The 17890-nt window shown below is 40.1% G+C and overlaps 2 protein-coding genes across 2 annotated transcripts in view; one reads left to right on the top strand and one right to left on the bottom strand.

The window, feature by feature from the left end:
- Positions 1-11000, top strand: part of egln1a (egl-9 family hypoxia-inducible factor 1a) — a 29372-nt gene extending 18372 nt beyond the window's left edge. Inside the window, exons 2-5 of the mRNA XM_042501788.2 lie at positions 3-122; positions 7288-7424; positions 8567-8634; positions 8737-11000. Coding sequence (XP_042357722.1) covers positions 3-122; positions 7288-7424; positions 8567-8634; positions 8737-8792 — 381 coding nt within the window. The 3' untranslated portion in view covers positions 8793-11000. The remainder of the gene's footprint in view (positions 1-2; positions 123-7287; positions 7425-8566; positions 8635-8736) is intronic.
- A 372-nt stretch (positions 11001-11372) lies between these two features.
- On the bottom strand, positions 11373-16702 carry gpr137ba (G protein-coupled receptor 137Ba). The gene is made up of 7 exons (XM_042502765.2): positions 16050-16702; positions 14251-14300; positions 13878-14100; positions 13342-13488; positions 12377-12505; positions 11963-12084; positions 11373-11872 (listed from the first exon to the last, which is right to left on the bottom strand). The coding sequence occupies exons 1-7, from the start codon at positions 16428-16430 to the stop codon at positions 11755-11757; spliced, it is 1170 nt and encodes a 389-aa protein (XP_042358699.1). The 5' UTR covers positions 16431-16702; the 3' UTR covers positions 11373-11754.
- Positions 16703-17890: the final 1188 nt, after the last annotated feature.

Here is a 17890-nt window from a genome sequence, read left to right as displayed (position 1 = left end):
AGGCGATGGTGGCATGTTACCCTGGAAACGGAACAGGATACGTGCGCCACGTGGATAACCCTAACGGCGATGGACGCTGTGTCACATGCATATATTACCTTAATAAAGATTGGACTGCCAAGGTATGTCAGTGATTTGTAAAGTAAATGATGTTCATTGGTACTAGTTGATAATTGCTCCAATTTGAACTTAATACACATTTATTTACTTTTCTGCTCTTAACATTGATTCAGTTCTGATTTGAAATTATCACTGTAGTAACCATGAAAACAAAATAATAAGCAGACAAGCCACCCGTGTGTCTGGTGTTTATATTCCAGTTGGACTTCCCGTCACAAGCACATGACAAGTCAGTGTAGTTCTTGTCTCCATGGCAGGGTCGTCACCCTCCATCCTGCTTCATTCCACAGTCCACACCCGAGCAGAGTCAGCGGCAGAGGTTACGTGTCAGTACGTGCTGTTCGGCCACTCTCCCCGTTTATAATCCCATTAAAACGCAGAGATCCTGCTAATCCAGCCAAACCCTATCAGGGAGAAGAGCGCCCCCACACTACCCTCAACACACCCAATGATCCTCCTGCAGGAAAATGTACACACGGGCGCACACAAGAAAGAGAATGAGGGGGGGGGGCCTCTAGCTCACCTGTAAGGGTGTGCGGCCCATATACTGAGGCCTTTGCAGCGGCTTGGGTTCGATTCCAGCCTGTGACCCTTTGCTGCGTGTCATGTCTCCCCCCCTACCTCTCTGAATGATCAGCAACCAGATCATTCAGGTTGCTGATCATTCAGGTTCACCTCCAAAAGGTAAAAAAACACTGCTGTAGAATGACTGAAGCCTTAAAAATGATTCTTTAATTAAACCAAAAGACACCCTATCACCTCAGAAGAGAGAAATATCTTCCTGAGTCATGTTCAGTTCATGCAAAAGCTTTGAAGCCCCCCCCCCCAAAATTGTATTCGGGTCAGTCCCAGTAGCCAAGTCAACCCATTACTACTACTGCCACCCTTAGTTGATATAAATGTATGTGTTGACTAAAACATGTTTCCACTGATTTTTTTTTAGTCTATTACACCTGTCAGACTCCACATTTTTGTCACAGCATGCTCGGGTAGAAGAAAATGTATTTACACCGCACAGTGCTTTAAGTCTTTTGGCGGTAAATGTTGTTGGACAAGTAGTTAAGGAACTCACCTCTTGAATATGAGACAGAACAGGATGCTGCTCAACAGGAAGGAACACCACTTTTTATGACAGAAAGCAGCAACTTTAAGGCAGGCGGAGGGCTTCATGCTTCTCAAAGGAGATTATGACATGACATGACAAGACGAGTAAGTAGGCAAGAGATTGTCTTCCAGACTTCCTCACATAGTTGACCTTCAGACCTGCATATGAAAATTACATAATTACAGGAAACTGGTTTGCCTCTGGATGCTAGTTTGTGGTAGAATGAAGGGCATTCACGAGTTGGTTTTCTGGCTATGAAGCAGAGGATGTCAGTAATTAGTCGTAATCAAACTCGATCAATCAAACTTGACTGTTTTTAACCTGTGACTCCTATCGACAACGTTATCTTCACTTCACCTGCTCAGCAAACGTAGATAACCGATATTCATCTGTCCTGCTGTTATTACACGTGACGTGAACTGAATACCGACACGCCTCATTCGTGGACTCACTGTGATGCTCCGCAGCAGAATGAATACAGGGGAAACACTTGATATTTGGCACTCTATTCAAGTTATCTTGGCAACATATCTTAGAGGTCGCACAATATTTGGCCTTTTAATGTGCTACTAATACATTCATGTATTTATTTATTATTTCACATATTTCCCACGTGACATTTTTGATGTTGATATTTTTATCTACGAGACAACTACACATTATACCGGCAAAAAGCCGGCATATTCCAGCTAACATAGACCTTGGACCACTGTATCTCTTAGCTGATGCAGTTTGTTTTGCATTTGTTATTGTGATTTTCTTAACATATTACAGAGTCTCTTAATCTACTACATGGTCTTATGTAGCCAGACCTATCAGCCAGAGGGTCTGGCTGAACCAAATTTTATTTTATATTTTTCGGATGGTTTTTTTTTAACAAATCACAGTTGTCTTGGGCTTAGCCCAGGATGCAGTGACGTTGATTTGTAAATTTTGTCGGGAGGGGAGTTGTGTTGGTGGAACATTTGCATGTGGGAAGGCGAGCCCTAGCATCAAAATCGCCAAATCCTCGCAAAAGAAAATGCAACATATGTCATTAACCAACATTTAAGCATGGAGGTTGCGAGCTCTGAGGTTATTGTTGTTGTTTTACACCCAGCACTTAAACGAATTGTGAAGATAGGTCTAGCCATCACACATAAAGATGGGGATTTTAATGATGGCCAACGACAGGCTTATACCCGCAGTATACAACCGGTTTCCTGATGAGAAGCTCACACTCCTGCAGCAGTAGTCTCGTGACAAACGGAGAGAGAGCGAAAGCAAGGATGAGCAAGGAGGGGCTGAGCAAAAGAATACACGACATTGTCAAATAAGATTTTACCTATTTTCTGCAGGGACAACGGCAAGTACTCTACATGTTGAACAAAATGATATCCAAAGGAGCACTCAAGTGCTCATGCCCATCCCAAATAATCAGTAGGCACAGTGGGTGTCTTTTTGGACCAATGTACTTACAAATTTGGCACGGATGACTTGACCTGTTTAGAGTATATTAGCTGTCTCATGTTGCTATAAACACAGGTATTGTTGTTACCACACCTCTTTATAGCCAACAGATGCCAACAAGTGGCATTCAACCTGACCTGCGACCCACTTCAGTTGCAGTGTTTTGCATTATATTATCTAACCACGTGTGTCCTCGCACTTGCTGAAAACAGCCACAGTTTTTATATGCAAGTCTTTAACTGCTGATGTGATGTGCATCAAGTGACTCACACTGCCCTTCTGTTAATTAACTAGCCTGCTGCATGATGTCTATTGTTATGTTCATGCACAGGCTTCAATTATTCAAACGAGCCATCTTCCAGGACCCCATCGCACATGTGGATATTTCCAATCTGGTCTCTGATTGGCTGTTTATTGGACGTGTGTTTTATAGAATGTGGTTGCCTGGATACCGAGGCTCCGTGAGAGAAAGACCTGTGTTGGTATGTTCAGGTTCAGTCGTTCCGGTTATTTATTCCCAATTTTCAACATCATGTCTCTTTAGCTGCATTATCAGCTGCATCATTATGAAACTGCAGCATGCTGGTGTCACATTGGCCGTATGTATACTGTAAATGATACATTAATTAGATTACACAATAGAGCCCTACAGTTTATTGTACTGTATAAAGTACCAAAGTCTCAGTGCGAAACGTCGTGAAGCTCAGTCACGCACGACCTGAAACCACTTCTGAATGTTCCCTGTGCACCCATGTGACCAGTACAACAGAAACCCTCTGCAATATGGGAGGAAATAGATGCAGACAAGCAAAAGTCATAGTGGAAGGAAATGAATCAGCCACTAGAAATACTTTGCTTTCTGTTACAAGAACACATTCTCTGCAAAGTATGCTTTAACCCTTTGAAACCTGGAGGACATCAGTTTTCTTATGCTGCGATCAGATGCCTTCTACATGCATTTAAAGCTCTGAAATCTAGGAAAATTGATTTGACTTCTTTTAGAAACCTCGCTTAGAAGGCAATGAGCAACTTGGCAAGAGATGTCACATAAACTGCAAGAAAATAGGAAAAGATGACAAGAAAATGACCTGAAAATTAGTTTTTGAAGAGAGTGTAATTATTAGAAGTTCATTTAAAAAAATGTCCACAAACTATAGTATTATTTTTATTATTATTATTGAATAGTAGTTATTAGATTTTTTTTTTTTTTTAAATTATGGCCTTTTTTTATACAATTGTGTATACTGTATTTAAATTTTTATTTTCTCTCTCTTTTTTTTGGCAACTTTCAAGTAATTGAAAGAAATCAAGTCAGTTTTGTCATTTTTCAGACGATTAAAAAGCTCCCTGAAAAGAATATTTAATTTTATCAATATGAACCATGAGATGAGAGCGACTATAATCGCTGCCATTTCAAGAAACACCTCACTGAGTGGACTTACATACTGTATGATACTGTAAAATGCAAATGTGCTATATAGAAACCTTTTGCATTTATCAGTTTTCTAAAGTGCTTCTCTTGCTCAGGGTTGTAGGGGGTGGGAGTTTTTCCCAGCATGCACTGCATGGAGGCAAGGACAGGCCACCAGTCTGTCAGAGCTGACACATACAGTAACTGTAGAGACATGCAGACATAACACACTAGTCTTTATGTCATGCATGAACAGTTGTGGTTACAGTTTTCAGCAATCAGAACTCACCCGACCTGTCATTTCTTCCAGAACCATCCCGCCTTCTCACCGACACAGGACATGACTCACATTGTTGAAAGGTTTTTTTTGGGTTTTTTTTTTTTTTTTTTTGCATAGTAACACCAATGTCTTGCAAAGTGAGTGCCTGGTGTGTGTGTGTGTCTTGCAGTGTCTGCCTCCAACTCATTCATACTTGAACCTCTGGGTACACCATGTAACTTCCCTGGCATGGGGCATGGAGGTGTCAGCTTTGGCTGGATTGTGTTTCTGACATTAAAAAACATTTTTATCCTTGCACTGTTGCTACCACCCATGAGAAAAAAAAAACGGAAATGATCTCAATATTGGTCTTTTTATAAACTTTTATCCCCTGTTCTGCTTGTTGGCACTATGAAAAACTATCAGTCGAGTAAATTTACATAAGTAACATGAATGTGCAGTATTTTTGTACAGACACGATTTTTGTCAAGTTTAATTCTTTATATTTTTAAAGAGAGGGTCCATTATTAACATTTGATTTATTTAGGCTTTAGTATCGTTCTGCAGCTTCTCAGTAGTGTTCCTCGTGTATTTAAATCCCAACATTAAAATTTTGGTTGAAGTACGTCTGTTTTAGTGCCCTTCTAAAGATTTTTTCCCACGTGACCTGAGACAGGTTCCTGCATGATGATGTAGCTACATATAAACACCCTAGCCCATCTAATGTGCCTGCCCTCTTTTAGAATTATGTGTTATTGATCTTGCAAATTAACTATATTCGTCTAAATCCCTGACCGGCATGGAAGCAAAGGACTGCACTGTCATACTGTAATACTGTAATACTACAGCAAACACTCTCCTTTAGACGCTACTCTGTCAGAAATACAACAAACAGCTGGTGTATCTGTTTACAGTGCAGCCAAACAAACTTGCTTGTTTTGATAAAAAGTCAATCAACATTAACCATAGGTATGTTTTTCAAACACCAGCCGAACCGATAACAGGAGGTGCCGCCTGTCGCCCGCAGCTCTTCATCTATCAGCTCACTGGGACTGCTTCTTCTTCTATCATTACTTTTTCGATCATTGTGTTTCCTGTGGCTTACTCATAACAGAAGCTGCCCCCTCTTTTGCCAGTTGAATGCTTTTAACCAGCCAATCGCTGGCAGCGGTAGGAAATGCTGGGTTTGCAGAAGCAGCTCTGATATGGCTGTAGGCAAGTGAACGGTAAACAGTGAGGCTGATATCAGTTAGATTAACAGTAACTCCGGATGACATGCTTGCCTTGTGTAGGTCATTTGAATCTAACACAGTGATGGTGGACTGTACATTTGCAATAAAAAACTGATACAGAGAGATAATTAACCCTTTGAAACCTGAGTAAATTGGCTTAATTTCTTTCAAAAACATGGGGAAAATGTAACAAGCAACTTCATGGTTGCAAAAATGAGCAAAAAATTAGTGAAACGTAAAATTAGCTGAAAGTAAGCACACACAAAAGTAAAAAGAAACAAGAAAATGTCCTAAAAAAAAGCCCTAAAATAAATTAAAAAACTGTATATATATTTTTGTGTGTGTTTGTGTGCTTGTGTCAGTTTCCCCCCTGAAAAGTCAAATCAGTTTTATTTTATATATAGAGCCATATCATAACAGAAGTCGTCTGAGGCTACTTTTCATATTGAACAGGTCTACATTTTTCCACATTTTTCATGAAATACACTATATATGTTTGTTATTTATCTAATTTATGTTTCAGTGTCTGCTGCATCACTGTCAGTTCTCTGCTCGGGCAGGGCTTCACCGACACGCACTCAGATACACAAGTGCACACACCCACAGTCGGACACTGAGTATAGCAGAGCGAAGGAGAGATTCTACACGTGCTGCATTAAGCGTATTGCAAAGCTCTGCTACTTTTGCGAGTGATACGTCTCCTGACAAAGACCGATAGTCTAAAAGCCAACAAGTAAATCATTAATGGAGAGACGTTGACCCCAACCGTCTGAAAAACAGGTGATCATGGTTAAATGTGTCGTGTCAAAGGTCTGACTGCTTGCACCCATCTACATGAGTACATCATGTCTTTGAGCTGTACTTGTTATTTGACATCAGTGGACTTCTGCTTGATGTAGGTCAGAAGGTCATGTCCTGCAGGCGAGGGTCATCCAGCGTTCACTCCATCATTTACAGGCCGCCACACACACACACAATGTTAACACCAATTTAGATTTACGTGTCGTCAAACAATTGTTAAAATCAGTGGTGCTTGAGCTGCTTACGTGTTGCAGAGAAAAAAAAACATTCCTCCTGTCTTCTTTGACCCCATTGTGCTTAATATGGTTTTGTCACACCACCGGCATTCCCCCTCATTCAAAGCAGCATAACTGGGAATAGCATTACTTTTCCTACTAAGGGTGTGAACCTTTTTGCTCGGCTGGTTTGCGTGTGAAGAGAGGGGCCTATCATATCAGCTGTGTGAGAGTTTAAGCGGCACGCTTGCAGCAATCTGCTTTTTCACTCTCCAGGTCCTTTATCCAGCCAGAGCAGTTTTCCTGTGGGTTATTCTTCCTATCCCTCCACAGGAAAGCCGTCCCCCCGCTGCTGCTTCCGATCCTGAGCTTTCCTCCTAGCCCTTGGAGTTGGACAACCCTTTTCCTTAACATTGTCGTCCTATGTTCATAATTTAAAATGCCTGACGTGTGAGATGTGTTTAAGTGGATCTATATAAGTCATAAAAGCAGTTTTTTTGAGACCTCATCTCCTTTCCCGGAATGTTTTCCTTTACAAGCCGATGAACACAACAGGATTTAAAAACACAAATGTGATCAGCACAGAGGCTTCACTTCAGTGTTTGCTTCCTACAGTCTCCCCTTACCTTCCTGCTCTTGCTTTGTCCTGATTTGTATACATAACAGGGTTGTTTCTTCTTGTTCTGCTCTTCCAGGAACACGGAGGCCTTCTTCGGATCTTCCCAGAAGGAAAAGCCCAGTTTGCTGACATAGAGCCCAAATTTGACCGTCTGCTGCTGTTCTGGTCCGACAGACGGAATCCTCACGAGGTTCAGCCCGCCTTCGCTACCAGGTCAGCATCCATTCTGTCCACTGCACAAGCTCAGATGATTTGGTCTATCATGTATTGTGAATCATTGCTCTGATTTAGAGTTGGGTCGATTTCAGGTTTTGCCGGTCAGGTCAAGTCCGGTCAGGTATATGAGCTTAATGCGGTTTGATTTGTGCAAACTGGCCAAACTGGCATTTGTGTCATTATGTCACATCTGGCGATTTAAAGGTAGCCTACCGCAGCTTAAATCCTACTCAGATTCCATTAGTAATAAGCAATATGACAGCATGATTAATATAATAGCGTGTCATGTTTGTTATTTTACTAATGGAGCAAATAGTGTCATACAAGTTGTGTTCTAATTTATTGCTGAGAGGAGGCGGCCAGCCGGTGTCAAACATGAGAGAGGTCAAATTCCAGCACGCTGTATGTTTACTTTTTGGTGACAAAATTGTGCAAATATTACAACATTTTGGATTTGAAGCCCACTGGATGCAGTCTTGTGAGCTCAACTTTCGTCAGACGCTGTTTCTATTTATATCTGATGTTCGCTCTGAAAGCACCACAGTGGAAGAGGAGTGGCTTATTCACAAAGTCGAAATGAGGAAATATTTATACGAAACCTACTTATTTCACTACATAGACCTAAACACAGTCTCAGCTGGCTGTAGGGAGATCAACGGGAAGCTGAAATTTCTCCAAAGGTAAATGACATTGCTTAAAACAAACTAGGCTAATGTTACTTGCTTTTGGCTTTATCATTTGTAATTTCCAGTAAATATCACAATATAGAATGTTTGTTTTGTGATCTAAAAAGTAGCGTTACATGCGTAGGAAGAAGGCTGTTCACCCATCTTTTCAGTGTTTAGGTCTGTGGTTTGATCTCGGTTGCACAGCTTACAGCTGATGTTATGTTTGTTTACAAGAAGTACACATTCAATATATTTAATGGATTTAGTGTGAACAGAGAGCTGCAGTGTTACGCGATGCCACATGATAGACAATCATTTTCTGTTGGGATACAGTGTCATTATGTTCATCTCAGGATTGACTGCTGAATCATGTGGATCACCTGGTAAAATTAGGTTCACTGTTCCTGTGTTTGGCTTTAATATCAAACAGGCATGAAAATTTTCACAACCCTACTCTAATTGTCTCCGCAGGTATGCCATCACAGTGTGGTATTTTGATGCAGATGAGCGAGCCCGAGCTAAAGAAAAGTACTTAACAGGTAGGTTTTGATGTACAAAGTGCACAATCCTGTTTCTATTGTTTCAGGCTCTCAGCATTTTTTAATTCATGTCTTGTTTGTTTGTGTTTCCTCTGGGTGCAGGTGCAGGAGAAAAAGGAGTAAAGGTTGAACTTGGCAAACCATCAGATCCCAGCTAATGGGAGGCCAGCGTCCCCTACAAACAGCCATTAAGTGCTCAGTCCTAAGAAAGTGGCCTATAGAGAGCATGTGTGTGTGTTTTACAAGGCAAAACAGCAGACTTTTGCATGAGTGGGTGGAAGATCCATTCTTATGGAGACAAAGCAAACAAAAACAGCAATTTCTGTTCGTTTTCAGAAAACCGGGTCAACCCAGAGGACCTTGAATGTCATGACATTGTACTGAAAGGGATTGTGTGTTATGTTTTTTTTCTCCCTTTCACCTCTTCGGTGGAGATTGCTTACGTTGACATTTTCAGAAAATCAACAGGAATTAAACTCCCCGAGAATCTACATCTTTTGCATATTGGTTTTTGCAGTTATTTCCTTAAAGGTACAGTGTTCTGCATATGCTTAATGTGTTATGCTTTTCACATGGAATCAGCTGTTATAAGCTACTGTATAGCAAAATGTACTTGAGGTTGCAATAATATGAGGAATGATCTGAATTAAAAACACCCTTTTTCTGACAGAAAACTGTTTGGTCTTAGTTTGAATTTGATCATTTGCAACACAGTCAATGCTAACTGTGTATTTGTGGTTCTGCTATTCCCTGAATACAATATTTCATTTAATTAGCGCAGACATAAGGAGGAACATACATCTGTCAGCAGCATAACTGCTTCTCAACCTTTACGGTTTGCACTATATGTAGTGTCATGCTGCCCTCTGCAGGCCTTTGGTGCACTGCACCTATTTATACATATTTTATTTGGACTTGATCATAAATAAAATTCTCTATGAGGCAAATAAAATTTCTCACACTAAAAAAACTGAGAGGAAAAACATACTTAAAAACTACCCATCAGCAAATTCAACCCCAAAATCAATATCTGCTGCACTGTCTTTATGACTCTGAAATAAGCATATGTTAGTGATGATCTCTAAAACATGATGTGATTTCAATATTTCAGTATACTGATCAAGTGGTAAGTGATACACAATTATTGGGTAAACTGTTGTATAAACAGCTTTGCAAATTCATTTTTTCTGCACTATGTACCACAGCTGCCTGTTTGTTTCAGCCTTTGGTTAAATTTAGAAGTGGCTTTACATTTACACTTTCTGCATTAGCTGACAAATCAACCCTCTAAAAAATAAGTCACTAATCTAATCTGTAAAACTTTTTAACTAATTCAGACCTTTTCTAAGACAATCTCAAAGTTTAAAGGAGCTTGATGCAACATTCAGAGCTTTCATATTGCAGCAACTTTTAAGACCATGCTGATGATGTAAGCTCAACGTTCTGTTTCTCTGTATCAGGACTCTCTTAAAGTGGGCCGGAGTGCTCGCCTTGACAGACACTCTGAAACCAATCAGAAACGAAAACGAAACATTTGACCAATTAACTACAACAGCGTCGCTGATTGGTTGCTTACATTGTCAAGGTAACGTCTACTACAGTGCGGATCATTGATTGGCCCTAAATGGATTTTAATTCCTCAATACGAGGCGTGAAGGCATTGTGTTCAGACTGATACAGAGAGCGAATGAGATTGTTATGCTCACATCAGCAGGATGGTCATGCCTGGCTAGCAGCAAACCACTGTTTGCTATGTAAAGAGAAAGTGGAGTAACAGCATCATCAGCAGAGAATGAAGTCATGTTCCCTCTACATGTGTTGTAATCTGAGCTTCTCTGTTTTTTGTTGCGGTAGACAGTCTGGCAGCGTGAGCATGTGAGTCCCTTGTGTGTGTCGCACTGGTTAGCTCATTGCTGTCGCTCTGCACTGCCCTCATTTGATGGTTATCACTAATAATACCATTAGGAACCACAACAGGGGATTAGTGTTGTTGTCGAGGTGTAGTGCCCACCCTCTGGTTCCCCCCAAGGTCACTGGAAGCTCTGTCGGTAGTGTTGCCGTTGTTAGTACTGTTTGTGCTGTTAGTTGCTAGCTGCCAGTTAAGCCGACTCCATGTTGAGAGCCGTGTGCAAACAACCTGAATCAGACTGCATCATAGATCTGCTCTGAATGTCGTATACAGCTCCTCCAAGCCTCACAAGTGCACAGTTTGAGTGTTTTTATATTGTAAACTGACCACAAACTTCTTTCTAAATTTTAAAGTATTGTCCTTTGTGAAGTTCCTGGGTACATCATGTCTTTTGCTTTTATAAGGCAACTATCTTTGGAAAAAAGCTCATTAATAAAATGGGGAGAACTGCAAAACATGTGCGGCCTGCTGCTCCTTTTGTTCTGAAATTCTAAAAAAATGTTTGAGCTTCAATGTCTAACTGTGAACGAGTCGTGTTTTGAGTCGTTGACAAAATGGGAAAACGTCTCGGGGCTCCAGAATCTGCATATTTTTATGCAGTAGATTTTCTATTAGTCAGTAAGCATTTTATTATAGAGCAATTCTGTAATATAGAATAGTGTTATGTAAACCTTTTGGTGGTGAGATTCACACACAGAAGTAACCTGTCGGTTAAAATTCTAAATGCTCTGAAGGCTGTGCTAAGAGACTTGTGTGAAAAATCATATTTAAAAAAACACGAGCAACCTACTGTCAGTTCTGAAGAGAGTTATAAAAAACGAACAGCATCTTTCAGAGCATTTAATCTGTTTTTAATATGAATTAAATGAATGTCTATACAAACATCTGTATGAAAAAGAACGCAGTACATAAAATAGTAAATACAGTACATATTACAAAAGTCAAGAAATATATTAAGCAGTATTCAATATAAACTATACACTGTTTAAAAGCAGTCACAATTAGATCACTTTGTACAAGGAGTGTGCAAAATTAATGTCCCATCAGTGGACCTTCACATACTGGCAGAAAAGTCTGTTAGTTCTTCTCTAGACAAAATAGAAGACTGAATGTGTCGAGTGGAAGATGTGCCTCTGTCACTATGAGAGACTGTGCAAAAATATACAGATAAAAAACGAGGCCACAGGTCAGAGGGAGTCGCTGAACTGCGGTCAGTAATGGCTGAGCTCCTCTGGAGGAGGCGGGAGGTTGTAACTGTCGTCCCCTCCGATGTAGGCGCCGATGCCGCTGCTGGTTTGGCTCCCCCACTCGTAACTGTCAGCAGCCAGACTGGAGAATCAAACAAACATCCATTAAACAACAGCATTTTCTCACATCTTCATGTACAGTGTTTTGGGTGATTAGATCTCGTGTTTTTACCTGGCTTGGATGTTCTGAGGCATAACACTCCACGCCAGGTCATCGTCACTGTCATAACGGCGTGGGTTGTCAAAGAAATAAGCTCTGGAGGAGAAGACGTGACCAGGAAGCCCAGAGCCGCTCTGCGTGACGAGCCGCACACAAAAAAAAAAAAAACACAATAAACATTTCAAAGTCTTAGATTAGAAAACCTTTAGACTGAATCTCACATGATTTGTTTATATCCCAGGACAGTTTACCTCATGACCCCCTTAAAATATCTATCTAGATTGTTTGAATGGCCTAAAAACAGAAACAGACATGTTGTGGAGCTGCACTCCAGCATGTTCTATTATGATTTCCTATAAATATTCTCCTGACCCCTTAGTTTTATTTTGTGACCTAACCGCTGACTTAGAGTAATAGCTGGCTCACCCTGTCTAGGTCGGGCTGCCGGACTCTGAAGAAGAAAACTACGAGAGAAGTGGGGAGCAGCTCCCACACAAACAAGATCACACCAAAGACGATGTAGCCGGTGTCGCCAAGAGTCGACTGTAAATCTGCCTGAAAAAAACAAAACACATTTAATATTAATACAGCCTCCTCTATTACACGCAATCATGTGACAAAACTATTTTAATAACATGTCACTTTCCACTACACTTCAGAGAGAGATGTACTTTTTTACTCCACCACAGTTATTTAGTTATTTAGTAGTTAAATTGCATTTTTAGATTTTCACACAAACAATATGAAAGTATACAATTGCAGCTGAAAAGATTAGTCGACTGATTAGAAAACTAATCGGCAACTATTTTGATAATCGCTGAAGAAAGTTTTCATGCAAAAAAATGGTTTCATGGTTTCAGCTTCTCATTTAAGAGGAATTGCTGCTTTTCCTTTTAATTGTTTTGATTATTTTTATTTAATTAATTGATTTTCTTTCTCCTTTAAACACTTCTATTTTTACTTAAATACATCTTTTTGTTTTCCTTAAGTATTCTTACAGTGTGGTATTAGTACTTTTACTTAAAGGTCAAGTGTGTAGGATTAAGTTTCATTTAGCAGTGAGGTTGCAGTTGCAACCAATTGAAAAATTCTCCCTTGTGCCGAATATTAGGAGAACTACGGTGGTCACCGTGTTAACGTTTGGTTTGTACGCTGTGGGCTACTGTAGAAACAACATGGCAGACTGTGGAGGAGTACCCGCTCTGTATGTACATATAAATGGCTCATTCTAAGGTAATGACACACAACAGTTCTTCTTTTCAGGTGATTATACTCTAAAGAAAACACACTTATTATCTTAAATTCAATTTCTGCCAATATATCCCCTATAATCCTACACACTGGTTCTTTAACTCGTACATTTGAAGGCACTCTGCCCTCTGCTGGTTCACCTGGTCTGAAACGTTGTACCAGTCGTAGTCAAAGGAGTTAATGCTCTTGTTTGAGAGTCCCAGGACGACCAGATTGTAGCAGGCCCTGGAGGAGTACAGGAGGATGACGATGGCTCCTATAACTGTCACCTGGCACACTGACGTCCCCTGCACATGAAGAGTTTCATTAAGAAATCACACATCATCTACCTTCAAGAGGAAATTACACAAAATCTGATATGTTAAATCATACAAAAACTACATGGAAACTGAAAGTAAGATCAGCTCTAATACATTTTGAATTTCAGGCACGACCTATCATTTTATCGGCTTGTGAAGTACAACCAGTCGTGCACAAAAACGACACTGTGTTGCCAGGAAACAATAGCAATGTGCAAAGCATAAATTATGCGGAGGATTGCATCTTCACAAGAGGGTGCTATAAGCAGCACACAATGCCTTTTAATGTCAGCTACACAAATAGATATGAAACAAAAACACTTTTATTCTGACTACTCAGATTTAATTTCTGCTGCAGGACAGGAAGTGCTTCTTACTTTGGATTCCAGGTAAATGTTGGCCAGTGACATCTTTGCGACCTTGTAAAGACACAAGGAGAGCGAGATGGCACACAGGACAAAAAGGGAGTCGTTGATGGCGACCCTCACAAGCACGATGGTGTGGGCTTCTGCAGAGGACATCCTCACCAGCAGCGCACACACTAAATTCACTACTAAAAACACCAGGCTGATGAAGAGGAAGAACAGGTACAGAGGCAGCCTGCGGGTAAGAAAAAATATTATTTATCACCCCAAAAACTGCTTTTCTAGTACTTCAGCCAAGACAGTTTGTGTTTTATTTTTTTTACAAAATAAAAGCAAATTTTAATTTAATGTACAAATGAAATGTAGTAAATCAGATCACTCTCACCTGTATCTCAAGAGCTCTGGTGCATATTTTGACTTCGCCTTGAAAACAACCTGTGGAAAGAAATCAGTCACCGCATCAGGCAAATGCGTCATGCTGTTCGAGCAGCCCGTTTTCACTTCTGCATTCTCACTCTTTCTACAAAGAACACACATCTTTCGGAAACAGGAACCCTGCAGATGAAAAGTGTTGAACTTTGGATACGCAGCAGTCACACGGGGCCACATGCGCTGTAATGCTTTCTGCCACCTCACACTCAACTCACAACCATGATTCAAATCAGCACAAGAGGATTATGCTAAAAATAAGCTTTAGGTAGAAGCCAGAGAAGCTATTATTTGATATGGGGATTAAGTAAGCAGATGAAGGAATGCCTCACTGCATACTGCATATATTACCTGTTGTTTTATAGCAACAGGTAATATTTAGCAGACAGCCCTAATAAGTTATTTACTGTTATTTACTTAATATCAAGCAAAATGAATGGAAATATGGTTCACTGCTTTGGACATAAATTTATTAATTAGATAATTCAGTGTACACCTAAATATGTGTTGTCTTGGGAAAATATTTGCATATAGAGCTGGTGTGATTGGTAATTAACACAAAATGATTCGTCAACAATTCTGATAAGTGATCATTTCTCAAGCAAATATATCAAACAGTCACTGGTTTATCGGAAAATCATGGATTGTTGATGGTTGAAACAGACAGCTGAAAACAACAAATTGGCATCATGGAGCTTGTGAACCATGTTTGATATAATGATCATTGACTGCGAAAACTCCCTGAAAATCATTTTAAAATAATAATTGTTTATAAGCTGTTCTTAATGTTGTTGTGAAAATGATTCCAATCACTCATTCTATCCTTGTTTAATGGTTTTTAATTTCCCTACTAAATGATCAAAAACTGTACAGTCTGTTCTATTTCTTGTTATTACCAGAAGCTATTGTATATTTTGTTTTCAGGCACTAGTTCACATGAAGGCAGTGTATTTTAAAATACCCCATCCAGAAATGTGTTATGGCACATAAATACTCTGGAATAAAAATGTAATTGTCTTGTTAAAAAGCTCCAACATTACATCTTCTTTTTGGCCATGTTAAACATACAGAATCCAAGCATATTCTGTTTATTTATTAAAAAAATTGAGTGTGTATTGGACTACAACTGGTTGTAATGACAAAATCCTGCTCTGGGCTACTATATGGAATTTCCTAAATGTTATTGTGTTTTGTGAAATGCGTTTTTCCCAAAATTGTGTTTTATTTTGAGAAATGTCATTGTTTTCTAAAATGTTGTTGTCTTTTCTGAAATGTAATGTTTTCTGAAATGTTGTGGTGCTTTATAAATTGTTATTTTTCTGAAATGTTGTGGTATTTTCTGAAATGTTGCAGTGTTTTCTGAAATGTTGCAGTATTTTCTGAAATGTTGCAGTGTTTTCTAAATTGTTTTGTTTTTCTGAAATGTTGCAGTGTTTTCTAAATTTTTGGTTTTCCGAAATGTTGCAGTGTTTTCTAAATTTTTGGTTTTCCGAAATGTTGCAGTGTTTTCTGAAATGTGGCAGTGTTTCTGAAATGTTGCAGTGTTTTCTGAATAATAGTGTTTTTCTGAAATGTTGCAGTGTTTTCTGAAATGCCGTGGTGTTTTCTGAAATGTTGCAGTGTTTTCTGAATTATTGTGTTTTTCTGAAATGTTGCAGTGTTTTCTGAATTATAGTGTTTTTCTGAAATGTTGCGGTGTTTTCTGGAATGTTTTTTGGACCCTCGGGGCCACCATACCTGAGCCTGCTAACTCACCTGTGCAAAGTAAAGGTTCATGAGGCTGAGAGTGAAGAACTGGAGGCAGACGGGGAAGCAGTAGAGCAGCCAGAAGGGAAAGGGCCCCAGCGTGTTGGCTGTGACAAAGTTCTTGAAGTAGAAGGAGAAGAGTACGGTGCGCAGCGCCGACCACAGCAGGCACAGGGACAGGAACACGGTCTGGTAGCTCAAGCGCTTGTGTCGGTACCGCAGGACCAGCCAGAGCTGCACGTAGATGAAGATGAAGAGGAGGGAGTAGAAGACGGTGTAGACCACCGTCAGGCCCAAAGTGACGTAAGGAGGCACGGCCGGGCTCAGGGTAGGCAGAGGCAGAGACTTGTCCATCGGCGACGGCTCCTTCTCCTCCACCGGGGCCTCCATGAACCTGCTCTCCCTGGCCAGGGGAGGAGGGAGCGGCCTCTGCCGGTGTTCGCCGCCGGTCTCAAGCTTCACACAGCCAGCCTCTCGGCTCCCTCGCCCCGCAGAGGAGAGAAGACAGCCGCAGCAACAACAACAAAAAAGTGCTAGAGAATTGGGGAGGAAATAATACTGCGAATGGGGCTGTCAAGAGGAGGGAGAAAGGAAAAGCAAGAGGAAGAAAACAGGGCTAACTTCCTGCTGCGGAGCCAGAGACAGCCAGAGAGCGAAGCACATGATCGGTGATGAGAATGAGGCGTTTGTCAGGAGCTGCAGAGGCAGGAAGCTGCACAGAGCTGCGGCTCACAGAGGAGAGGACCAGCCTCCAGCCCCCCCGCGCTCAATACGTGACGCTACGCATCAGCTGACGCACGCTACTGTACCTTTAACCCTGTGATGGGACTTCCCACCGCTGCACTGATCCCAAGAGAGCACATCAGAGCTGTAAGTTCACTTACTTTCGTTTTATTAAGGTGCGTGAAAAAATATCACATAGCACCATCATCAGTCAACACTGGAGAACTCATAAAAAGGATGATCAATACAACATAATAACGCACTGTATGACAGAGTGGCGTCAGGTAATGTGGGAAACTTTTTGATAGATTACCATGAAAATTTCCTAACATAGTTATAATAGTAACTTTATTTATATAGCACCTTTAAAAACACAGTTTACAGAGTGCTTTGACAAACAGAAAAGCAGAAGTGGGATGCATAGATGGCGATACAACAACAAAAAGCCAAACAGTCCTGTTTAACACAAGCGAGAGGAAACTAGGGTAGAGTTAGGATTAAATTAAAACCAGAGGACAAATAATGCAAGATGCAGGACGCATGATGTCAATGTAAAAAAATACAAAGAAACAGACCAAAAACAATAACAACAGAAACAATAAAAGCAATAAATCCACAAATAAAAGGAAATAAAATAGATAAAACATAAATTAAAAAGGTAAAATAGATTTAAAAAAATTAAAAGATGAAATAAAAACAACATATCATGACACATAAAAGCAAGTCTATAATAAATTCATAAAGTATACATTATTATTATTAATAATATTTTATTTTATGTTTCGACAGCCTTTACTGTGGAATAAAAGGTGCTGGTAAATGCAGAATGAAGGTTGTGTGTGATTGCAGTGTCCCTGGTTCTCTCTGTCTCATTTCACTGTACTATCAAATAAAGACCAAAAGCCCAAGAAATCTTTTTTTAAAATATTTTTTATTTTGTTTGTAGTAGTAACTTCTCATTTTCAGTTTTATGAAAGCACTAATTAAGAAACTTAACCACTGAAATGTATACATTACAGTTGTATTATCTTATTGATCAGTGATCTAATTGCAGTAATGTAATTGCCACAAAGTAAACCTGGAGTCTTTGAAACCTTGATGTCAAAGTCCTCAAGGTTCACCATAGT

Source organism: Plectropomus leopardus, chromosome 13 (genome assembly GCF_026936395.1).
Source record: "Plectropomus leopardus strain MGB_pleo_1.0 chromosome 13, ASM2693639v1, whole genome shotgun sequence".
In the NCBI taxonomy this organism is placed as follows: Eukaryota; Metazoa; Chordata; class Actinopteri; order Perciformes; family Serranidae; genus Plectropomus; species Plectropomus leopardus.
This window is presented reverse-complemented; position numbering and strand designations above follow the sequence as displayed.